Source organism: Dermacentor albipictus, chromosome 1 (genome assembly GCF_038994185.2).
Source record: "Dermacentor albipictus isolate Rhodes 1998 colony chromosome 1, USDA_Dalb.pri_finalv2, whole genome shotgun sequence".
Taxonomy (NCBI): Eukaryota; Metazoa; Arthropoda; class Arachnida; order Ixodida; family Ixodidae; genus Dermacentor; species Dermacentor albipictus.
In genome coordinates, this window is record NC_091821.1 from 506,927,631 (window position 1) to 506,952,476 (window position 24,846).

The 24,846-nt window shown below is 48.9% G+C and overlaps 1 protein-coding gene across 2 annotated transcripts in view; it reads left to right on the forward strand.

Annotated features, from left to right (window-relative positions):
- LOC135907568 (proteasome adapter and scaffold protein ECM29) overlaps positions 1-24,846 on the forward strand; it is a 505,292-nt gene that overhangs the window by 248,915 nt on the left and 231,531 nt on the right. For both annotated transcript variants that reach the window (XM_065439250.1, XM_065439249.1), the window contains exons 18-19: positions 17,941-18,125; positions 19,934-20,041. In XM_065439250.1, coding sequence (XP_065295322.1) covers positions 17,941-18,125; positions 19,934-20,041 — 293 coding nt within the window. The remainder of the gene's footprint in view (positions 1-17,940; positions 18,126-19,933; positions 20,042-24,846) is intronic.

A 24,846-nucleotide genomic window follows, 5' to 3' on the forward strand; every position in this document is an offset into this window, starting at 1 on the left:
CAGCTGCGGCATTGCTTTTTCCTTTGCGGTAGCGCACGGTGAAGTTGTAACGCTGCAGCAGCAGTGCCCAATGCGCCAGGCGGCCACTCGGCTCGCTCAGGCGCCTCAACCAAGTGAGAGCCATGTGGTCAGTCTCAATCTTGAATGCCACTCCATCGACGTAATAGTCGAACTTTCGCAGAGCGAAAACTATCGCGAGGCACTCCTTCTCTGTCACCGAGTAGTTCCTTTCGGCCGGCGTCAACGAACGACTCGCGAACGCGACCGGTCGGAGAGTGCCTCCGTGCTCCTGAAGCAAAATTGCACCTAAGCCTAGGTCGCTTGCGTCTGTTTGAATCACAAACTCCCTATTCAAATCGGGCAGCTGCAATTCGGCCGTGTCAGCGAGCACCTTCGTGAGGCCCCGCAGTGCCGCCTCCTGCTCTTGTCCCCAAGTCCACCGTTCGTCTTTCCTCAAGAGCTTCGTCAGAGGCGCTTGCACTGCCGCGCAGTCTGGAATGAATTGGCGATAAAAGTTCACCAATCCCAGAAAGCGCCTTAGTTCGCCGATATCTTTCGGCGACGGGTACTTCAGTATAGCCTCGAGCTTATCCTTACTCGGCAGGATGCGGCCGTTGTCCAGCGTGAATCCCAACAGCGCTATTCTGCTCGCAGCTATCTGAGCTTTGTTCGGGTTCAGCGTGATACCCGCGGACCTCAGCCTGTCTAGGACTTCTCTCAAGTGGCGCAAGTGCTCCTCGAATGTTTTCGAATAAACCACTATGTCGTCCAGATATGCGAGGGCATGTTGCCACTTCGCGTTTCCTAGCACTCGGTCCATCAACCTTTGATAAGTAGCGGGAGCTCCGACCAAACCAAAAGACATTCTCTTAAATTGAAAGAGCCCCCGGTGACAAGTGAAAGCCGTTTTCTCTTTGTCACGCTCGTCCATTTCGACCTGAAAGTATCCACGACTGGCATCGAGCGTCATAAAGTACTTCGCCCCGCCTAGGTTAGACACTAAAGAGGAAATGGAGGGTAGAGGGTACGCATCCTTCTTCGTAACCTCATTCAGCCTGCGGTAGTCTACACAAAGGCGATAGGTATCGTCCTTCTTCGGGACTAGAACTACCGGGAAGCCCCATGGGCTCTTCGACCTTTCCACCACGCCTGTGTCGATGAGTTCGTCTAAGGCGCTATCCAGTGCTTTCCGCTTAGTCAAGCTAATCGGCCGAGGATTACATTTCCATGGCGCAGCGTCACCCGTGTATATCCTGTGCCTGACTAGCGTAGTGCGGCCCGGACGGTCAGTGAAAATCGCGTCGTATTCGTACAACAGCGACGACAGTCGTGTCCGTTCTCTCTCCGGCATATTGACATCTGACAAAAGCGGGTGCGTTACTCCTCGCAGAACAGTGTCGCACTGTTGTGCCACCGTGTCTCTCTCCTCGCCTGCGCCGATTACGGTTCGCTCGCTTGGCTGTGGCCGGGTGTGGCCCACTCGCGCTGCGCCCGGAGACTGTCGTGTCTCCGCTGCCACGGGCGCTTTTGCGAAAAGCTTTAAAGCACCCGTTCCGTTCTCTCGGTAACCTCCGTTGCCGATGTCTATTACGATGCCCGACTTGACGAGAAAGTCTCGACCCAAAATAACAGGCACTGATAAACCCGGGAGGTGTACGAGGCGATGTCGCCTGACGCGTTTCTCCCAGCGGATCACTAACCTAGCTGCACCGCTGGATTGTGCTGTGCCGGAAGCAAGTCGGAAGGTGGTGCCATTATCTCTCAAGCGGATGTTGTTCTCGCGGAGATGATGCAACACCTCGTCACCAAATAATGAAGCGCTTGCTCCGGTATCCAATAATGCAGCGAATTTCTTTCGGGCTATCGTTAGCTCGATGAACGGCGCCTGCGAGTCCGCAACACCTCCTACGCGACAAGCTGAAGGCGCAAGTAATTCGATACCGCCGGCTATGTTTGACATCGCCGCACGGGACCCAAGGTGGATCACCGGCGGCCTCGCCCGTTTCCCGAGTCGCGCGCTCGGCCTCGGCCTGGCGTGCGGCCGCAGTCTCGGGCGATGTGCCCTGGCCGGCCGCATTGGTAGCAGCGGCCGCTGAAGCCTCGGTGGCCTGGGCGGCCGTCGCTCCACTCCGGCCCGCCGTAGCCTCCTTGAACTGCGGTCGGCGTGTGCCGCTCCTCCAGTCTCGCATCGGCCTCTCGTTCCTGTCGCGGCGCGCTGAGTGCGGCATTAGTCGGTGCCGTTCTCAACGCGTAGGCGTACGGGTCCAAAGCGCGGTCTGATAACTCCCAACTACGCTGGACCTGCTGCTCCACGAACGATGCCGACGCGTCGACTCTAGACGAGTGGGAAGTGATCGCGCCGCCGTTCCACGCGCAGCGAGGCTCGAGTGACAGCGCTGCGGGTGGAGGCGGACGGTATGCTCGCGCCGCGAGGATGTCCCCCTGGATGCGCTTCGCCTCGGCGGCGAGTTCGTCTAGGTCTGTAAACCTACATCCTCTGAAGTAGGCCGCGAAAGTGGGGTGTGCCTGCCGTGTGACACGCTCAACTTTCTCTGCATCGGTGGCGTGAGGGTTCGCGAGACGATAAAGTTTGTCCATCGCTCGAACATATTCCAGCAGGGACTCGTCTGGATGCTGGGTACGAAGCTCCAACTCTCTCCTCAAACGCCACTCGTAATTGGCCGGAAGAAATTCTTCGCGGAAGTTCGCGCGGAACTCTTCTACTGTGCGGCATCGGTGTCCGGTCAGTTGGAACCATCGAACCGCCTGGTCGGTCAGTGAAACCGGGATCACGCGCGCGACAAGTTCGGCGTCTGAAAGCCCGGTTGCCTGCTGGTAATACAGCAGACGCTCGAGGTACTCACTCGCACTCGTGCGATCGTGGTACCCACTGTAGGTAGGCATGTCTACCTTAATCCGTGGTCGCGCGCTCTGCGACGAGGCCTGCATTGTGCCTTGCAGGGCGCCGGCTAAGCTCTGCATGATTCGCAACGCGTCTTGCAGCATTGCCTCGCTAGAGGGCAAACTCTCGCCCAAAGGGCCGGATGCCTCCGCCGTCGGGGTTGAGTTATTTAGTGGCATGTGTGCCTCTGTGTCCGCGTCGCGATGCGGCAAGGCGCCCGACGGGGTACGCCTCGTATTGGGGTTAATCTCTGCCCACGTGGCATTCGCGCTAGCCTGACTGTTCCGCGTGAAACACTCAAAACCAAAGCTGCTGGTATTTTCAGCAGCTGCTGCCGCGTTAGCAATAGGCTGCTGACTTTGCGTCGCTACATTCGACAACATGAACAAATCTGAGAGGTCAGACAAGCCAGCCGCCATTGTTCGCTGAAACGTGGGTAGTCCTAGCGCGAACACACACCAGAAGACGCGCCGTGTTGCCGAATTCGATCCACGTTGGTAGCGCCAAATGTGGGGGTTCCACTCTGCGTGCGGCTAGGGCTGAAGGCGAGCTCCGGATCTAGCCCCACGCAGTCGCTCCGTGGTACTCCCAACCCGTAGCGCGGGAATCGCGGCTACGCCGTGTTCGGACGAATAAGGCAACCAGCGGCGTCAACTGTAAGAACGTTTATTGCTACCGGCAATAAAGAACACTGGCAGAGGGATGTCCTCTCTGTAATAGTAATAAATAGGCTGGCCTCGTTGCCCGGGATAGTCAGGCAACGTGGTCACTCACGGGTTGCAGCAGGTACTGCAGTCCGGCAGGTTAGGGGTCCGGCCTCAGAGGGAGAGCGTCTCCCTCGGTCGCGCTGTTTTGTACCTTTTTACCTGGGCGAGAGGAATGTCCTCCTCGCCCGTCAGCTACCTGCCCGTGAGTCGCGGAGGAAGGGCGCGCGTGCGTCGCGAGAGCGAGGGAGAATCGGGAGAGGGCATAGTGCGCCTCTCCCCTGTCTATGCCGGCTCTCGACGAGACGGCGCGGGGGAAGATGGGCGCGTGTGCTCCCCACAGTGCATACCCCCAATAGATGTTAAAATACAGGTGCACGCAGCCCTTGTTGTTTTCTCATTCGACCGCACTCCACAGCTCTTTATAATTTATTAATGTCTCCTTTGAAAAATGATCAGATCCTGATAGGCACTGCCTTTCGTTTTCTGCACTACACTTAAATCTTGTTATAGTGAGATGGCTTATAATAAAATAATGGATATAACGAAAGAATTGTAATACCCCTTGAAAGTCCCCATAGAAACCAATGTGTTTAAAATTTCATTTTAATGAAAATAGATTCATTGATCAACGGATATAACGAAAAATCTTAATTCCAAAATCGCACCTAACAAGCCACTTTGTACACAACATATAGATTTCTTAAATTGCGCGACACGTTACGGCCCTCCGATTCAGTAGTTCAAATCTCCTGCGGTGGCTCCTCATCATCCAGCAACGCTCCAAGCGAAGCCAAGCTGGCCAAGCAGCCAAGCCATTCCATCCGTTGTGTGCAGTGAGGACTGCCAGCCGAGTGCCGTGCGCCTTTGTCTGCGTTGTTCCGTACGCTGTCCATCAGTGCTTTTTCTGCCGTGTCGCCAGTTTCATGACAGAGAAATGAATGGCAGCAGCAGCAGCAGCTTGAATTTAAAATGGAAAGTTATCGCCTTGGATCAGAAGGCAGCCATAATTAGGGCTGTTGCGTTAGGCACGAGGAATACTCAAGTGGCCAAGGAGTTCGGCATCGCGCGGAGTACTCATTGATGGTGCAGGTGCACGTGGCAAGAAAGGTAATCGGAAGAAGCTGCAGTCTACTACCTTTGAAGCCGTAGAAGAGGTGCTGTTCAAGTGGTTTTTTAATGCAAGAGCTGCTAATTTGCCCGTGAGTGGGGCACTGCTTCAGAGAAAAGTGAGAGACTGCTTGTATCATGGGCTGCGACAGCTTCGTTGCAAGTGATGGCTGGCTGCAGCGTTTTAAGGAGCGCCGTGATATCGTTGGCAGGGTTGTCACTGGCGAGTCCTAGGCCATCAACAATGAAACCGCAACAGTGTGGATGAAAGCTAACCTTGGTCCTCTCCTTGAAAGGTATGAAGAGAAGGATGTGTTCAACGCTGACGAAACGGCTTTCTTCTACCAAATGTTAGCGCGGAAGACCCTATCATTAAAAGGTGAGCTCTGTCACGGCGGGAAACATAGTAAGGTGCATATCACTGTGCTCCTTTGTACGAATATGGATGGATCGGAGAAGATGCCACCTTTGGTGATAGGAAAAAGTGCGTCACCACGATGCTTTAAAGGAAAGAGACGACTTCAACCACCGTACTTATCAAACCAGGAAGCCTGGATGACAAGGGAAGTTATTGCGGGATGGCTGCATGACTGAGATGAGAAGTTGAAGAGGCAGAATCGCAAGATATGCGTTTTCTTGGACAACTGTGCTACCCAGCACACCACTGCTCCGCTGACGAACATCAAACTTCGGTTCTTGCCCCCGAACTGCACAGCAGGGATACAGCCCCTTGATCAAGGCGTGATAATGCCATTTAAGGCTGGATACCGAAAGCGGGTGATAGACCTGCTTTTGTTAAACATGCAGTTGAACAGCCAGCACCATCACCAACTGCTTTCGACATGCATTATTTGCTGCCAATGAAAGCAACCTTGACACCAGCGACTCAATGGACCAAGTAGCCTTACCCAGGGGTGCCGCTGTATCAGGCGAAGCTTTAGCATCATGGAGGGTGCTCCACGATGTCGGTGTCATGTGTGAAGGTGGAACTTGCAACTACGTGAGCGTGGATGCCGACGTTCCAGCAACGGAGGAGCCGACAGGCGACTACTTTGTGCTTGCTGCCCAAGAGCGCGAAGGAAGCAACGATGAAGGTAATGCAGGGGACAATGACACTCCGCCCTTATTTACTCGTATTTACTTGAATCTATTTGAGTATTTACTTGAATCTAGGCCAACCCCCTAAAGTCCGAAGCCAAAAATATATGTATACATTACCTCAAATGTAGGCCGAAAAAAAAAAAAAAAGCGAGGACAGCATGCACAAAATGCAAACAGCATTTATCGAATCTGAATGTGCAGAGCTCATTCAACGTCATCGTTGCTGCTAGACTCGTCACTCTGTTCCTTGTCACTGTCACCTTCAAACAGTGCACTATCTTCGGTACTGTCAAGTGCATTAGATATGCTGCACTTTTTAAAGGCGCGCACAATCAAAGTACCTGGAATGTCATCTCACGCTGCAGCTACCCAGCCCACCCACTATGATAGCGATGCACATTTGATGCGGCCCATTGCCATTAGCATGTGGTCTTCGTCAGTCAACCAGTCCGTGTAATATTTCCGCAGACAATCCTTGAAATGTTTGTTGATTCAGACATCAAGTGGCTGCAACTGGCCCGTCATGCCGCCCGGTATGACAGCGACGTCCGTGTTCGCTTGGGCGAGAGCAGACTTCACATTGTCGGTTAAATACCCGCGGTAAGAGTAGACGTCAAGGAGTGAGCCACACAATCTTAACCCACCCTTCCACCATCGCAGCTGTCATCCACCCGTTCTCATTTGACCGCTCAATGACATTTTTTGGGAAAGTTTTTCGAGCAGGCAGTGTCTTCCTTTTAAATATCATATAAGGAGGAAGTTTATGTCCTTCAGCTGTGCAGCACAGCATCACAGTTGTGCGCTGCTTCTCATAGCCTGCAGAGCGCACCTTCACCTCCTTGGTGCCCTTTTCATTCACGGTGTATGCCGCTGGCTTATCAAAATACACAGCCGTCTGGTTGGCGTTGCTGATTTGACCAAGGTTGTAGCCTGCCGCTTCTCTCTTTTGCAGCATGTAGCACTGAAAAGCTATCAGCTTTTCTTCGAAATGGCTTGGCAGCTTCTGGGTGATTGAAGTGCAACGTTGGAGGCTCAAGCCGAAGCGCTTCATGAATTTCTGAAGCCAGCCCCGGCTGGCTTTGAAATCCTTTGGCGTTAGGCCTCGCTCCCTCGAAAGTTCCCTAGCTTTCGCTTGGAGCACTTCTGTTGTCACTGGAAGGGCAGCTGCCCTCTGTGCCCGAGCAAAGTCGGCCAAAACTGTCTCCACTTTGTGGTGACGGCCTTTCTTTTGTCCGCTAAATGCCATCCTCGTTGAGGCACACGCAAAAAGCTACTGTCGTTGTCCCCTCCAACGATGGACGTTTTTCTTGTCGACACCGAAGTCTCGCCTGGCTTGAAGGTTCAACGATGCCTCTGTGGCTATCACAACTTTTCGCTTAAAAGCGGTACTGTAGTGGCATCTCCTGCTTGGTGCCATCGCGATAACACCACGCGGCACACCGATACGGCCGACACGACACAGGTCAAAATGGCGACCTTGCTTGTGTACGGCTGGCTGCTGGCACTGCTAGTGGCGGCTGCGATACTGACTTTTCTAGATGGCGCTAGCTATGCACTATATTTAGCAGTTTCAATAAAAAACTGGCGAGTTTTAAAAAAATATGTGAATCTAAGCCGACCGTAGAGTTTGGAATATGATTATTTGAAAAAGAACTATCGGCCTAGATTCGAATAAATACGGTACCCTCAAGTTCCGAGGCATTACAGAGCGGAGTGTGGTGCATGCATAAAACAGCAACAACGATTACAACAAATTTATATAATCCAAGCAACATGTGTAGTGGATGTAATCATTAAGAAATAAAATAACAAGAATACCTTCAAATTCAAATGATATAAGCCTTGTACATTTGGCCTTCATTTTAACAAAGTTGTGCCTACCGTGAAAATAACTTCATCTTATACAGTCGAACCCATTTATAACAAGAAGAGAACAAAACTTTATTGGTAGAAAGAACTTCGTTGCCCCTAAAACGGGTTAACGCCGTGTGGTCGGGCCCCTATTCCAAGGCACCGCTGGCCCTCGCCATCCTTTCTGCCCTCCGGATGAGCCTAAGCTGATCCCCAAGGGCAGAGCTGGATAGCAATGCCCCCTACCTCGCTCTCGTGTTATTATCTTGTTCTTCTGTGTGAGCTGTTCACTCCCATGTGGTGTTGTAGGGCGTTGGTGTGCTCCTACACCACAGGCATATGTCCTTGTATGCTGTTGGGCAGTATATGTGCAATTTACGTAGGTGTATGTCCGTTTGGAGCCTGGGTAACGTCGCTGAGTCCACGGCTGAAAGGTTCCTAGGCGGGGCTGGGTAGAGTCTTCCGAATTCCCTGTAGTGTTGCAAGATCGCTTTATAACTTGGATCGATGGGTGTCGGGTCCTCCACCATGTTGCCATGGGCAGCTCAGCAATTAGTGAAACCTCTAGCCGCCTCATCTGCATGGAGGTTCCCAGTAACACCCTCGTGTCCAGGGGCCCATGTTATCGTTTGGGTATACCTGATGTCAAGGTCTCTGTTGATTTCGGTAAGTATTCGCCGTGCCCTCGCGCCGATTTGTCCCCTCTGATAGTTCCTACATGCGGCCTGAGAATCTGCGACTCTATGCCTTCTCTTATGGCTAAGGCGATGGCTGTCTCTTCGACTTCTAAAATGGTTGCTCGGGAAACCGAAGCACAGGCTGTGATTTTCCCTTTACGGTTTACGACAACTGCCACCATGTTCTTTGCATTGGCCCGATATGGTGAAGCATCCGTGAATCGTGCAGTGTCCAAGTATTTTGTTGTTTTGTCTATGTATTCTGCTCTAGCTTTTCTCCTTCCTGCGTGTAATGTCGGATCCATGTTTTGTGGTATTGGTGATACCCCATACAAAGCTCTAATTTGGCAGGGTAGACCTTTGGCGTTTTGGTATATTTGTATGCATTCTCCAAGGCCGATTCTTTGAAGAAGAGCTCTGCCGACTGTCGTTTGCACCAATCGACTCCTCTGCGCTATGAGTTGGGCTTCAGCCAGCTCATGAAATGTATTGTGGAGGCCGAGGGCTAGAAGCCTCTCATTTGAAGTGTTGCGTGGCAACCTCAGGGCTGTCTTATATGCCATCCTTATTATTTTATCTGCCTTTTCTTTTTCCTCCCTGTTCATGGTATGGTAAGGTAGGGAGTACATTAGTCTGCTAATGACCAGGCTTTTCACCAGTTTGAGGGTGTCTTGTTCCCCCATTCCTGTCCGATTATGAGCCACTCGGGCGATCATCCGATTAATTTGTTGCGTTGTTTTTCTGATCGTGTTGAAAGTGTGTAAACATCTGACATTAGATTGCAGCCACATCCCCAACACTCTTACTATTGACCTCTCGGGAATAATTTTCCCTTCCAGCCTGATCTCGAGTTTGAGTCTCAGGTCAGTTCTTTGTTTTTTTGGTTTTTGTGAGGCGAATGAGTTCTGACTTCTCCGCAGAGCACTGCAGTCCTCTTTCTTGCGTATAGTTTTCTGTTATATTGGCTGCCCGTTGGAGCTTTTTCTCCTTCTCTCCCAAGTTGCCCTTGGTTATCCATATCGTTATATCATCCGCGTATAGGGAATGGCGGACGTCGGGGATTTCTTGGAGTTTTTTAGCTAGTCCAGTCATGGCTATGTTGAAGAGTGTAGGCGAAATCGCCACCCCCTGTGGTGTTCCTTTGTTAGGAGGATAGATTACTTCAGATTCATCGTTTCCTACTGTGATAACTGCTGTTCTCTGGTTGAGGAAGCTTCGGATGTACTGGTACGTCCTTTGACCGCAGCTGGTCTCTGCAAGTCCATCCAGTATCCCTTTGTGACTTACGTTGTCGAAGGCCCCTTTTATGTCGACAGCCATGACAATGTGTTCTCCGGCCTTGGGGACGTTCGTTAAGACTTCCTCCTTTAAAAGCAGGAGTATGTCCTGTGTTGACAGATGTGGTCTGAAGCCAAACATGGTATCAGGCATTAAGTTGTTTTCTTCAAGGTGACGTTGGAGTCTAGTGTTTACTAATCTTTCGAACACCTTTCCTAGGCATGATGTAAGAGAGATGGGCCTAAGGTTGTCTAAAGTAAATTTCTTCCCTGGTTTTGGAATCATGATTATCACAGCATGTTTCCATTGCTGTGGTATCGTTCCTTTGACCCAATGATCATTTATAAAGTTCGTAAGGGCTGTTATGGCTTCATCATTCATGTTTCTAATCATGGCATTTGATATTTGGTCTGCCCCTGCCGCTGTGTTCCGTTTTGTACTGGCGATTGCTGCTTTAACTTCTGCTACCGTGAAGAGTTCATCCATTTCTGGGTTTGGGTGTCCGATGTAATCAGCTTGGTATGGGGGTATCGGGGCTTTGTTACCGAAGCATTTTCTATGGACTGCCTGTAGGAGTTCTTCTTTTGTGCCTGGGTACGAGTGTAGCAATCGCTCCAAGTTCTTTTGTCCTTCGCGTCTGGTTTTGAGCGGGTCGATCATTCCTCTGAGGATGTTCCACGTTTTTGCCGTCCCTAGGGTTCCATTAAGTGATCCACAGAAGCGTTCCCAGTTGGCTGTTGTAAGTTGATTAGCATATTCCTCGGCCTTCTGGGTTATTTCTTTGATTTTCATTTTGAGTTTGCGGTTGCATTTCTGTCGCTTCCATCTTTTGGTCAGGCTTCGTCTTGCATCCCACAGATGCAATAGGTGAGGGTCCACTTCAGGTGTTTTGTCTGTCCTGGTGATGGTTTTGGTATGTTTCTGCTTTATATTTCGTATGCATTCGCACCAATTATCTAAATCATTTATGTCCGTGGTATGTTCTTTAAGTGATTCTCTGTACGCCCGCCAGTCTGTTATTTTAGCTGTACCTATTTGTTTGCGGATTTGAGCTGTGCGGATTGTGGTGCTTATAATGCAATGGTCACTGCCTAGATTTTCGAGGGTGTTGCACCACTCCGCATTTGGACAATTTTTGGTTATTGTTAAGTCCGGACTTGTGTCTGCGGAGATACTATTCCCTGTTCTTGTTGGCATTGCAGGGTCTGTTAGAAGTGGCATGCCGAGCGCTTCTATTTGTCCCATGATATTTTTGCCTTTATTGTTCTGGGTTGGATACCCCCAGCTTGAGTGCCTGGCATTAAAATCCCCAACTATCACTAGAGGTCTCCCCTTCGCCATTTTTGCGGCCTCTTGAAATAGTTTGTCGAACGTTGCTCTTTTCTGACTCGGCGGGCTGTAGACATTAATTATGAAGGCACTCTTTCCTCTGGTGCCTTTATATGTGATTTCGGTTATTATATGCGGAATGTCCGTTCCTTCTATGGATTTGTGACATATTGCCGTTACTTTCTTGTCCACCAATGTTGCGACCTTCCAGTTTTCACCTTCGGTATTGAAGGTTTCGTATCCCTGTAATTTTGGGTTTGTTCCGGCTTCTTGCAATGCAATGATAGCTGGTGATCTGTTTTGTGTCATCACCAGCTGCGACAGTTGTCCCATTTTACGCCGGAACCCGCGGCAGTTCCACTGCCATATTTCGCACTCTTCGGAAGCGTGCTTTTGATGTTTAGGCATTGTGTGTCGCCTGGGTCATGGCCGACAAGCCTGGCCTGTTGTATACTTTCTCTGCCTTTTCTCTTATGCTGCTGCCTGTGGCATGTTTTCTCAGTGCTTTCGTAAATTCTATTTGTTGTGCCTGGATTTTCTTGTCCAGAGCTTCTAGTTTTTGATCTACCTGAATCATCACCTGCTCAATGATTGTGGGTATAACTTCTTTTATGGTTTCTTTCAACATCGACAAGGTAATTACGGTGTCGCCTTCTAAATTCGGTAGTTTTTGTCCTTTCTGTCCTGTCTGAACTGGTTTAGGTTCTCGTTGTGGTTGCTGCATTTGTTGCTTTTTCAATTGCCTATTTTCTCTTTCTAGGTCTCCTATTCGCACTCGCATGAGCTCTAGTTCGCGTTCTAGGCGTGTGAGTTGTGTTGTTTGGTGTGGGGGTTGGGAGGCGATTGCTGCCCAGCTCACCTTGTTTTTGCCTTCTTTGTTCACAGTCTTCTTGCTCTTCTGCTGTTGTTTTGTTGTTTGGCCCCTCTCTTGGCCACTGTCCCTGGAGTTGGAGCGGTCTCGGGAGCTGGACCTGGATCGAGAACTGGATCGGGACCTGGAACGGGCCCCATCTGGTGATGCAGAGTCCTCACGGTCCGTGCTGAACCAGCGTCTCTTGAGGATGCCGTTGGCTTGTGGTCGGCGTAGACGTTGCGACAGTGGTGGCCTCCCCCTTTGGGGGACCCGTTTGAGTTTCTTGGTGCACTCCGATGCCGCCGTGGGATGAGCCCCCCCGCACAGGGCACACTCTGGATCACAGGTGTGGCCCTCAGGAGGGTCCCTTAGCCAACAATTGCTGCACGCCTTTGCCGTGGGCGTTGGACAAACGTCCGTTCTATGTCCCTTACTTTTACACAGTTTGCAGTATTGTCTTGTGGGCTGATAAGGCACACATGGCATTTCGCCACCGTAATAGTAGACGAAGCGTGGCACTATCGGTCCATCGAACGTTATCATTGCGGTTTCAGATGTGCCGAGCATCCGGGCTTGGACGATTGTCACTCCTTGAGTGCGCACTCAGAGATGACTTAAAAGTTCATCTTCTGGGGTTTCGCGTTCCAGTCCGTGTACCACTCCTTTGAGGTACCAGTCAGGGGTGGTTATGTAGGTGGTCATTAGATGCTTAGTGCCATTGAGCTCCAGCGTTTTGATCTTCATGATCTTCTCCGCCACTTGTTCGTATGGGGTACTTACAGTGATTATGTTTGACCCGTTGCGGAGGCTAAGCAGAAATTTATCGCTCCTGCAGGTCTCCGGGTCACTGCTTGCATGTTCTATCGCTCGCACAACTTCGTAGATTTTAAGTTCCTTTACAACTAGCTCTGGCTTGGGACGCATTATAATTTTCATGTCATTTCTGGGCAGCGGCACCGCGCGCGTTCGATGCCGGGCTCTTATAGACGCTACGCCGCATTTAGCTCGCTCTCCCGCAGGTGCCCTGGCAATGCAGCTGCTGTTGCCCTCACCGCCGCCTCAAGCTCCGCTGTCATCAGAGGCTGCTCGCAATTGTTTTCTTAAACCTTTTCGTTCTCGCAAAGATAGTGCAAGTTGCCACTGACCATTCAGTGGCAATTGATGATACAGTGGTGATACAGCCCCTGTATACAAGTGGTGATACAGGGGTTGATTCCCCCTGTATCACCTCGTCAGGTGAGAGGAAGTCCTCTTCAGTGTCAGCCACAGATCCCGCTTGGTTTTTTATGGCTTGGTCACAGGTGTCCATGGTATCCTGGGCTAGTTCCGTGTTGTTGTCCGTTGGAAGTTGGGCCGTGGCGGCGCTGCGCTTGGGCCGGGAGCTGACTGCCGGGGGTCCGTGCTCCGCTACGCCGTTAGGCTTAGCGTGGCGGGCTGGCATGCTCAGGCAATGGTCTTATCTTCTTGGAAGAAGCCGGGTCCACTTGTCAAAAAAGGGGGTATCAGCATGTTCCTGGTGTCTTCCTATACAAATCCTGCGAATTCCGTGGTGGTCACATGATTTTGACCGCTACTAGGCAAGATTATTGACGGAGCCGATGCGAACACGTCTGTACTCCTCGGCGCCACCTCGCGTTCCCCCATTTATAACAATCTGTCGTTTATAATGGCCTCATTTCACGGCATTTGCGATTTTACCACCTTGGCTATTGAAACTGGATCCAGATATTAAGAACATTTTCAAAGGCGCAGTACTGTTACAATGAATATTTTAAACTTGATCGCACGCAAAAGGAGGGTGCACTTGAAGTTCCGAACAAACTGTGCGGGTGCGACAGCGCAAACCCACTGCGACAAAGATTCGATCGTCAACACGAGTGAAGTGCTGGTTTCAGAAGCCGCTAGAAAAGTCGCTCGATTTCAGCCCATGCTAGGGTAACTTTGCTTTCGAGGCACGTCTCCAGCGTGATGCTACAGGGCGAAGCAGTTTGGTGGCCTCCCATCTCAGCCACGACAGCAGCGTGGTAGTGTGGAGTTCACGGCACGATGGTGATCTCGGAAGCTGTGGTGGCAGCACTAACACAGTTCTCCCTGCGACACCGCTTGCACTGTGTTGTGCGTGCTGCTTGGATGGTTCGGAGCAGTTTAAACCAATGTCTGCTAGAGTGTCGCCGTCGATATTCGTGCGGCCGGAGTTGGCGTGAACACGGCACGATTGCGTTGCTGCCACGTAGAGTTGCAAATTGTTGGCAGTTACGGTTCGTTGACACTTCGTTCACGTTGCTGCCGATAACTGTTTGCGTGGCATTCTACCTTTTGAACTTCGCAGTTTTTTATGACGAAACGACATAGAAAATGTGACTTCGCAGCTCTCGGGGCGTGTGTGGCTGATGCCGCGACCGTAACGGCAAGAGCTTTCCAAAATGCCGGCATGCTTCGGTAGTTTCCGCTTCCAGCCAACTAGAATGCTTTGCTGTCATATGCAGAATCCAGCCGACAGTAAAATATATGCAAGCTTTCCAAGCAAGAAATGGCGCCAAGATGCGGTCATAGTTTTGGAATGGCAGGTCGAAACTGCCCGGGCGCCATTTTGAAGGGGCAACGATGCTGCATTTTGTTCTTTATATGACGTCTTTAAGGGAAACTTGCACTTAGATGTGGATAAATGCTGGGAACAAAAATGAAGATACTGAAAATTGTGTTATTGGAACAAAGCGGTGTCGAACCATAATTGCCAGTGCCAGCTACAATGTCATTAAGTTTCGTGCAACTTGAAGGGCAAGTCCATGTATAAGGAACTACTGATTTAACTACCATTTTTTGTGGTACTATTTAGTTTGTCATAAGCTAGTTCGACTGTATTAAATACTTGTTTTAAGCACACACGTTGACATTGTAAAAAAAAAAAGGCAATCCGGCTCAAGTGAAAGAAATGTATGCAGTATGCCTCCTACCAGCCAGCAAGAGTTATTTTGTGGATTTTGATGTTCTGTCTGCAGCTTTCTGTATTTGTGGCAAAGTAACAATAAAAAATTGCATAAACATACTTCGCACTGTCGCTGATAGTGCACGTTAGGATGGATAGTTGGGCGTGTTGGTTAAGCATGATCTGAAGTGAAGGCACGACAACAACGGTGGACGAAGAAGGAACACACACACACAGGGCGCAACATTATTGGAAGTGGGCCCTGTGTGTGTGTGTTCCTTCTTTGTCCACTGTCGTTGTTGCGCCTTCACTTCAGATCTTGATTAATACAGCACAGTCCACTTATAACAATATAAAGAAGAATGAAAAATCCGATCATTATAACCGATTATCGGTATATCTGGACTGGTGCAAAAAAAAGTGCTATGAGCATACCTTTGTAGTTCCAAACTAAATTTGCCACTTATGCTAAAAATAGATGTTGTAGAAAGTAGGCTGTGAAAGATAAGCCATTTTTAATCACTCTAAACAGCAGGTCAAGTGTTAAGCACACTGAGATAGAAATCTGCACTTGCTTTCACACATGTTTCACGTTCACAACCGCGGTGTGCATCACGTCCAGCTGCGTGAACACTGGCGGCAATAGTTAAGTGTGCACGAAATCAATGAGCGACTCGATCGACGACAGTGCACTTTGTGTGAACGTTGGTGTGGGTGCCACAGACGGGCCGATGTCAATCTCGTCACTGCCGTTGCTGTCATCACCTCCGTCACACAACACTGCCGTCTGTTGTTGCAGCAACGATCGCCCCGTTGGAGATTTCTTCGCAGAAGGAGGCACCACTGTCAGCACTCATAAACTCCTCCATTGAAGTACCACCCATTCCTCAGTCAGTAGCAACGACAAACCCTGCCTTAGCGCCTTTGTGCGTTGTGGTGTGGAGGAGCGTCGTGCCCTTCCCTGACCATTGCTCGTAGGGTGAGCCTTGTGCAAACCCATCTCCACACTCTGGACGCACGGAGCATGACCATGGGGGACATGAGTGCAAAGCAGCTGGCACCATCTTGCGGCACACTGCACCAACTCGCGATGCTTTTTGTGGCTTTCGCAATCGGCATCTAAGTAGGGCATGCTGCACAGTAATGGCAGCTGATACAAACTTGTGTAGGCAAACTTTTCACCCGTTATAATATTGCATTCTTTAAGGGGAACTAAGCACTGCAAATGTCACGATTATTCTGCATGGGAAATGCCATCCAGAAGGCAAGGTTTTGATTGTTATATCCGATATGTGGTGAATGCTGTATCATTATATATGTTTTTTTTTTCTCGTAGCCCTAATGCATAAGTTCATGCTTTTAATCCTTTGAGAGTCGCTGTATGTGACCGCCCAGAGTCGATTTTTTTTATTGCCGATTTAAATTCTTCAGAGAGACCTGTTTTGAAAAAAAATTACCGTAATTCTTCTAGGGTGACCGTAAAGTGAGAAAAAATATTTTGCATTAGAATATATGTACTGCTTAATTATGAATAACGAAAAAAAGAAAATAAACTTATAAAAATAAAAAATCTGATGCATTGTTACACGCTTATACAAGGCTTAGAAAATGCACACATGATCATTTTTGCAAGTCTCAAATGTTCCTGTTCTTACACTAATATTTACGTCCATAGTGTAATCGAACTGCATAGGTGAGTGCACTCAAGAAAACTGTGGTGTTGTGTGCCCGTCAAAAATGCAAAACGTGTGACAAACTTCCACAAATCTTCATTTTATCACCAACCAAAGGCGATAAGCTTTCGCGAGTCTCAAAAAAAAAAAAAAAAGGAACGCATGCACGGCGGCATCCTTCGTATGCGCACCCTGTAAGGTTTGGAGGTCGGCGTTGTAGGGAGGAACTTGGCTCTTCGTCAGGACTAGGCTTACAGGATTTATTTACACATTTACATTAAAACATGAGATTGCCCTGACGGTTGGAACGGCGGCGGTTGCTGGTTGCTGGCGGCGGTTGCTGGTTGATGGTTTGCAGCGGTTGCCCTGGCAACCGCCGCAAACGACGGTAATTTTGTTCCAGGCCACCAGGTGCTGCCAGCATAATAATGGCTCCGCGGGCTTGTGACCTTTTCTGGTCGCCGCAAACAGCGGAGTTTCCACTCCTAAATGTTTCTTGCTCTGTGACTGAGGTCTATGGTTGACAGTGAGCTTCACAAGACATGTTTTTTCCAGCAACTCTACTGGTCATTAACAAAATTTCTTCACAGCTGTACTGCCACTAGGCCTAAGTCATATCGATTTGTTGGGAGCCCTCAAACAAAGTTGTGGTTTGGTGCTGAGCCACTATGGTGACAATTTTGTTTATGGCCATGTTCATAACATTGTGAATGCAAATTATGTTTAAATAATAAAACAGCACAATGTGTGATGTCTGAAATATCAGTTGCCATTAATCGTTGGTTTCAGAGGTAGGTAAGCAGGGAACCCTGAATTTTTGCTATCAGAATACATATTTTGCTCTGTTAACAAACCCGTGCTTCATTATAACTGATACCGTGTCAGATCTCGCATTTTCGGTTTCGTTATAACTTGATTGAAATAAAGTGTTGAAATAAAGCCAGACCAACCAAATTTTAGGTCCATTTTGTTAACCCAATTATTTGTTGTGTCTATGTTCGACCACATTGTGATCTGACTGTATTAGATTATTTCACCTATTTCAATCTTTTTTGTTGACCATCATTTCTCATTGCTTCTGCAAAACACTTTTTAACTCATGTTATTTAAAAGGCCTTTTGCCAGGCCCAACTGGAAATTTTGGTTATGCAGTGAAAGTTGTAGAGCACCGTGTAGGGAGGGGCGTACCACAAGAATGTTTCAAAATTGGTTTAATATTAGAGGAGATAAGAGAACATGCTCGCATGGAGACTGTTGCCCTTGTGGGGATCTGCCTGTGCCTCACCCTCACTGAGCAGCAAGGAGAATGACGTGTTGCTGGCATGTACGTGACCTGTGCAGGCCAATCACTGCTCGCTCTTTCTTTCACTGGTGAGGCTTGGCTACTTGCAGGCTTTGCTGTGGTCTTTTTGAGCAAGGACAACCCCAGAGACCCTTTAAGTTTGCTCCTGTCATGACCGTGTCAGCACTGCAGATTTCAGATTAAACTGAGCAGCTTCTGCGCATGTTTATGATGCATTCATTGTTATCATGCAGTGCAAGCCCAGAGCACAAGCACATGGCCACTGGTGCTGCCCTCGTGTGTGGCCCTGGGACAGCTGGGTGCAGCACTGGCACTGCCTTTGCCCCCAGGTCAGGTGCAAAGTGGGCTGCCAGCCACGCTAGGTGCACTGGTGCACGCCCTGACCTGCCTGCTGCACAATGCCAAGGCACCTGCCAAGGTGGGATGCTGAACAGAGTGTGTGTCCGTGCCGCGTTGACGGTGTTGGCAGTCAGTGTGAGATTTGCCCTTTCACATCCCCATGTGTGCGCACACATTCAGACAGGCAGACTGTACTACTGTACTCGCTCCGTGGTCTGTGAGCAGTTGTTGCAGACGAGGCACTGGGCTGGAAAATTGCACAGATACAGTGTGGAGTATTTACAAATTGTTGGGTGTTATATCAGAAATGCACTACAATAAAGAGAATAAGCACAATTAATTACCAAAGTCACATTAATTGGCTAGCAAACAGCCCCCTATAAAGCATGAATGTGTGTTTGTAAATAGTAATTGATCGCTGCAAACAGACAAATAAAAACATTAGGCTGAAGCTTTGCACAGAGCTAGTGGTATCCATGTACATTCTGATGTGAATCTTGAAAACTGCCTTGCACAATTAGAGTAAATTAAATAAATTAGAAATCACAATTAGATACAGGCTGCGAAGCGTTGGTGCATTCATGGCATTAGTGGAGAACGTGACATCAGAAATCATCTAGAAGGGTGCACAGATGTTCAAACAATAAAGCAGCACTGTGGTGTCGTGTGCAGTGGTTGAGGAAAGAATATTGTGTACGTGGTACAGTTGTGTGAGGCGCATTGCACTAGGAGCACTTGCCTCAGTGCAGCAAAACATTTGCATGACAATATGCAACCATTTGTCAGTGTTTGGTGTTTGTGCTAACTATTGACACACTATTTGGTGTGGGTGTGTTTTTTAATGGTTACATTTGTAAGGGTGTTGTCACGTGTATCCTATCTCTGTCGCAGTGCCTTCGTAGTGCCTGCAGAGTACCACAGGTTTTCAAATGTAGTTACCATATCTGCACCATTAGTGTGCATACTTTGATTGACAGCCTCTTATCCAAAGTAATTTTTCCATTGTTTAGTGTGTCAGTCCCTGTAAATTGTGTAAAAGCACATAGGAGTTGACAACTTCAGAACAAGCCTCTTTGCTGCAGCCTTGCCTTGATCCACATAGGTTGTGAGCACCGACTATATATTGTAAAAATGGACAAATATGATATATTAGTGTACAGCTTACATGAATTTTTCAGTGTCGCACAGATTCAGGGTGATGTATAACATGCACATTTTGTCTGTTTTAGTTGTCCCAAAAAATGTAGTCTGTACAATTTTGATATCATGCAGAGTTAGATTCATAAACTCAATGCTCCATGTCTTTCTTGAAATTTTACATCTTCTCAGCAGTTTTTGTTTTAAAAATACAGCGTAAATCAAAAATATGCCTGTAACAGTCTCCTAACTCCTTTTTTAAAGGTCAACAAACCTTGTTAAGATCATTCCAGTGGATGCTGAGCAAAAGAACTCCAGTACCATCCATTTAGATAGAATCAAGGTTGTCGTTGCCGTATGCAAGAAAGAGAGAGCTTCCAACTTTATTTGAATTTTTTTTTTCAGCGCAGCAATGCACAGTACAGATATGTTGAGGGCACAGGCATAAAAGCCCAACAGGGCGGGGCTTAACAGGGTCAGTCATGGTGGTAGAGTGGATTGTCTTTTACGGAGACAAAAACCATTTTGGATCAGTCACCAGAAGCTGTGTTTATCACAAAAATAAAGTGAAGGCATTGAACAATTCCAGCACAAGCAGACACTAGTGGAGCAGATTCTTATACAAAACAACACGAAAGTAGTTTGTTGTATGGACAAACACATAAACAGGTAGTGTGATGGTATTCGTCATCCTTTGCTTCTGAGGATATCGAAAAGTCTGAAAGCAGCAAGTGCCCTGCTCAATTCCAGTGTCGGGAGGAGGCAGCTCGCACCTTGGGCCTGCTGTGTCTGGGACAGTTGGACTTTCCACATGTGCACCAGGTGCTCAAAGGGCTGCTTGAGTCTGGCTTGGTTGAGGTGAGTAATGTCGGAAGAACCCATTGCGGTATGTGGGAAGTGACGGACAAAGGGCTCTTGTTACATTGTTTTAGCACCAGTGCTAGTTTCAGCATCGTTGAAAGATGTACTATTAACTGCTGTATCATGAAGATTCAGCATAGCAGATGTACTGTGTATTTGAGTGTATAATTTGCAATATTTTTTTCAAAACCTTCTCTGGTATATCTGGTATAAATAAGGCATGCCTGAAGCAATTGGCAATCGTGCTTGCCGGTACAGCCATCCAAGCAGCCTGTAGCATCTCGATCACCATGTACAAGTCGATCGTGGACTCTCGCTTCATGCTCATATTGAGCAGTATCCGGTCGATCACACGCGTGCGGTAGCCCAACTTAAAGTTCATGATAACTCCTTGGTCGAGGGGTTGCACAACTGCAGTGCAGTTTGGCGGCAAGAAGCATAGCTCTATGCTTTTGAGCACAGTGGCTGTGTGGTGGGCCGCGCAGTTGTCCAGTACGAGGCATATCTTTCGGTTCAGCTTGCCCAGCCGCTCGACCCACTCCCGCAGCCATTGTGTGAAAATTTATCTCGTCATCCAAGCCTTACAGTTGGACACATAACTCACTTGGAGCTTTCGTTTGCCTTTGAAGCATTGCGGTGACGCACTTTTGCCGACCACAAGGGCCAGCACCTTTTCCGACCCATCCATGTTGGCACAAAGCAACAGGGTGACGCGGACTTTGCTCTGCTTACCACCCTGGCCGCGTTCACCTTTTAAGGCCAGGGTTTTGTGCGGCAGCATGTGGTAGGACAGGGCTGTGTCATCTGCAATGAACAAATCCTTGGCACTGCAATTTTCTAGCAGCTGTCCAATGCGTCTCTCCACCCACGCCACTGGAGCTTTGCGGTCGACAGACTGCGCTTCCCCGCTGACAGCCCTGCTGACGACATGCGCTCCTTGAACCGCTTCAGCCAGCCGACACTCGCCACAAAATCGTCGTGCCCCATGATACACGCGAACTCCCTCGCTTTGCGCTGCGACAGTGCCCCTCTCACAGGAGTGCCACTTGCTCGTGTGTCCAAAAACCACTTGAATACCGTCTTCTCTGAAGCTTCCATAGCGGGGGCTCGCAGCTTCTTTCTGCCGCCTTTTATGCCACGTGCGACAGCACTGGTGACAGCCTTGCTGCTCAAAATCGTTGACAGCATGCTCACCACTGTGCCGAAATCTTCGGCCACTTTTTTTTTCTTCATGCTGGACTTGACAGCTTTCAGCATAGCCTCCTTCTGCTTGATTGATATCGTTTTGCGCTTCCATTTGCCATTGTCCATCTCCTTTCTGGCAGTGGGAACTCGCACAAACGAGCGAATGGAAACACTGATATCGTTGATGCGCAAGAAGGCAATGACAAGCAACAACAAAACTGCAGTTGGCACCGCCTCACGCACGCAACGGAAGAGCGGGTGGGTCCACCAGTTCCATGGGAAAGGGGAGGCAGGGAGACGCACACGGGAGACGCAAACGTTGCACGCTATAAGACATTAGACAGCTTTAGTTTAGAGTACGCAAATTATAGCATACGCTATATAATATAGTGTAGCGTACGCTAAGCAGCGCACGTTTTTTACAGTTTTAGTTGGCTTGTGAGATCTTCGAATCTCAGAGGCCATATGCCGTCGTTGCGGCTATTTCCTGACTGTAGCGATTGGTGGTGCTGACATCTCGAATGTTTCTTTCGTTAGGCTTCGACTCGTTCGAAACGAGAAGCGATCTCGAAAACACCACAAGGTCATCCATAATACTCCGTATTCGAAGCAGCCTGAGACTAAGCAAAAGACATTTACACAATAATTTGCTACGAATGAAGTGCATTTTACAAAAGCAATGCCAAATTCAATTCGAAGTGGGCAGCTGGGACTGCCACCATGTTTCACACAAACTCCGCAAACCACGCAAAGAAGCTAACGTTGTATCTGAAAAATAGCATGCGTATGCTATACGCTATGGGTCGTACAGCATCCTGCGCGTGCGCACTGATGACCCACTATTTTATAGCGTATACTACACAGTCAACGACTGATTTTTCGGACCCTCTAGGGAACGGAAAAACGACCGAAAATTCAGGCAGTCCGGAAAAATGAATGCATGCAAAAAAACGCACCCTTTTTCTTTTTTTCTCAGATCTAAAGGTAAAGGGCGAAGTAACAGGTTTTCGAAACCCTGCCACAGCATCAGTGAAGTGGCTATAAAAAAAGGCGTTAAAAAACTCTCTATGCAGCCGACTGCCGGTTTATTATGTACATGTGCATCGTCGGGCAGCAGGTGTTATTGCTGCAGTGGCTTGAAGAACTTGTTGATTGTTGTTTTGACGGCGTTCCGGTTCATGCGATCATATTTGCCTCGATCTGAGCAAGGGTCATGTCGGCACTGTACACCGATGAAAGAGTCAACAGTGCTCGCTTCAACTCGGCGCTTGTAGGCGGTGCAGGCATTGGCTCCTCATTTTCAACATCGGAGTCTTCTGAATCCCCCACAACCTGCAGACTATTTCCTCGTCAGTCAGTTCTGCGCGGAAGTGGAGCTCGTTGTCAGCGTCAACGAACTGTTCAAAAGTTATTTCTGTGGGTATGGAAACCCCAGCAGAGCGGAGGTCGTTGATCACGTTGTACGACGGTACTGCTTTCCGCACTTCGATGCCATCGGTGAGGACGACGAAGACGGAGTGGGCACCATCGAAGGCAAGCGAAATCCTCAAGTTGCGAACAGTGGAGTTCGCTGACGAGCGTCGGAGCACCTAGGCCTAGCGTCGCAGAGCACTCTTGACACAACAGCACAACCACACACCACGCTAGCCAAAACGTGGCTTGCGCAAACAAACAAACAAAATGGTGCCGCTCCGGAAACTCTGCCGGAGGCGGAAGTGCGGCGATGAACATAGCCAGCGTGGCCAGACCAAATCGGTGTGTAACGGCTAGATTCGGCTAGTTGTGGTTCAAAGCGGGGATGTGCTTCGGCTGCGAGTGGATTTCCTTCGCAAGGGCGCTGCGCGAGGAGCCAAAAGACCTTCCGTCCGTCAAAAAGTCTGGAAAATTGGACGGCGGGGGGTTTGAACGTCTGAAACTTCAGATGTCCTTATACATTGATTCTATGGGGCTCGTGGCGGTGCCGCGAAGACGTCCGAAATATCAGGCATGTCCGAAAATTCAGTCGTTGACTGTACTAAAACTGTCTAATAACCTGACAGGTGCCAAAATGGTCACTAAATGCTCGTTGTGGAAAAAAAAAAAGAATTTCCGATGATTACGTTAATTCCTAATGCGAAATATGAGCACAGCTCTTTAGCTGTTTTGGCTTTTCTATATACTAAGGCAAATAATTCTCTAGGAAGACATGTATGCACAGTTACAACTTTTTATCCTTCACTTATTCAAGAAACACTCCACTCCCAGTTCTTGATTGTCATGAAGGTAGCTTTGTGGTCGGAGAAATAGATGGATATATGCTAGACTTGCTGCACCAATGCCAGGTTCGGCGTAGTGCACCTCTGGATTCTGTTGGCGACGGCGCTGGGCCTCTGCTCGGGCAGCTCACCTAGCAGCAGGCGCAGACTAAGGACTTCCACCGGTTGCGTCGCTCATGGCTCAGAAATAACTGGCTAAGAATAAACTACTTGTATAGGCAGGTGGATTTTATAATATAAACTGTCTGTGAGCCTCGGACAATCCGTCTGGTGCGGAACATTTCGCACCAGCCCCCGCAAAGGGAGCGTAGCTTGGCGCAGCTGCCTCGCTTATCGAGAAGTTGCGGGAGGCAGCGCGCAGGTGCATAGGAACATTGCATGGTGAAGAGATTGCAGTGACTGACTGACGCTGCTGATGCTGCTAGCGAGTCCACTGAAGGTGGCTCTGTGTTTCGGCTTGGGAAGCGCGCACCGTGATCTGCTGATACCGCGCCGGCGCTTCAACCGGAGAACACCGGGCACTCTTGCACGGTTACCGCCACGGAGGAGAGGAGGGGGGATGGGATACACACACTGGCAAATTGCGGTAGCTATGCATTTCAGCTTGGACAGCAGCACATCATCGAGATCAGCCGCCACCGAGCCGGCACTCTGATTGCCGCCGCACATGGGTGGTATGGAGGTGGAGTGAAGAGAGTAAGGCTCATGCTGTGCACGAGAGATGGCACCAGGAGCACGCACAGCTAGAGCAATGCGCTGGCCGCGGCTACGGAGCTGGTTATGTAGGGGCACGATGGCACCTGCGAAACGCAGGAACGGGCGCCAAAGAGATGCGCTCTGAAAAAAAGTTCGTTATACCCATTGTGAGTAAATTTTAGTTTCGCTAAAACATGTTTTCAATACATGGGCATCTATTGGAACTTCAAGGGTAATCACGATTGCTTCGTTATCTCCATTAGTTCGTTATATTCTATTTCGTTATAACGAGGTTTTACGGTACAGCATTTCTTAAAGCCAGTCTGGATAATCTCCTGACTGACTTTACGGCAGGTGCAACGGAGAAACTTCATTAGGTTGCTACTTTTTGCTAACGTTGTGCACACATATAGGCTGATAACTTATTTTTAATAGCAGATTCGAAAAAAGAAAAAAGAAATCAACCTATAATTGAAAAAATAGAATAATCAAAATGTGCGTGCAGTAGTGAAAAGTATGGTTAAAATGAAGACGCTCTACAGCTTTATCATGTACGTCCTTTATTTCGGGAAATCCTCGGCGCGCGCACACACACACACAGTCTGCGTTCTGTCCCCCCGCATCACACGCAGCTTGCTCTGCCGATTACTTCACTCACTCAGTTCA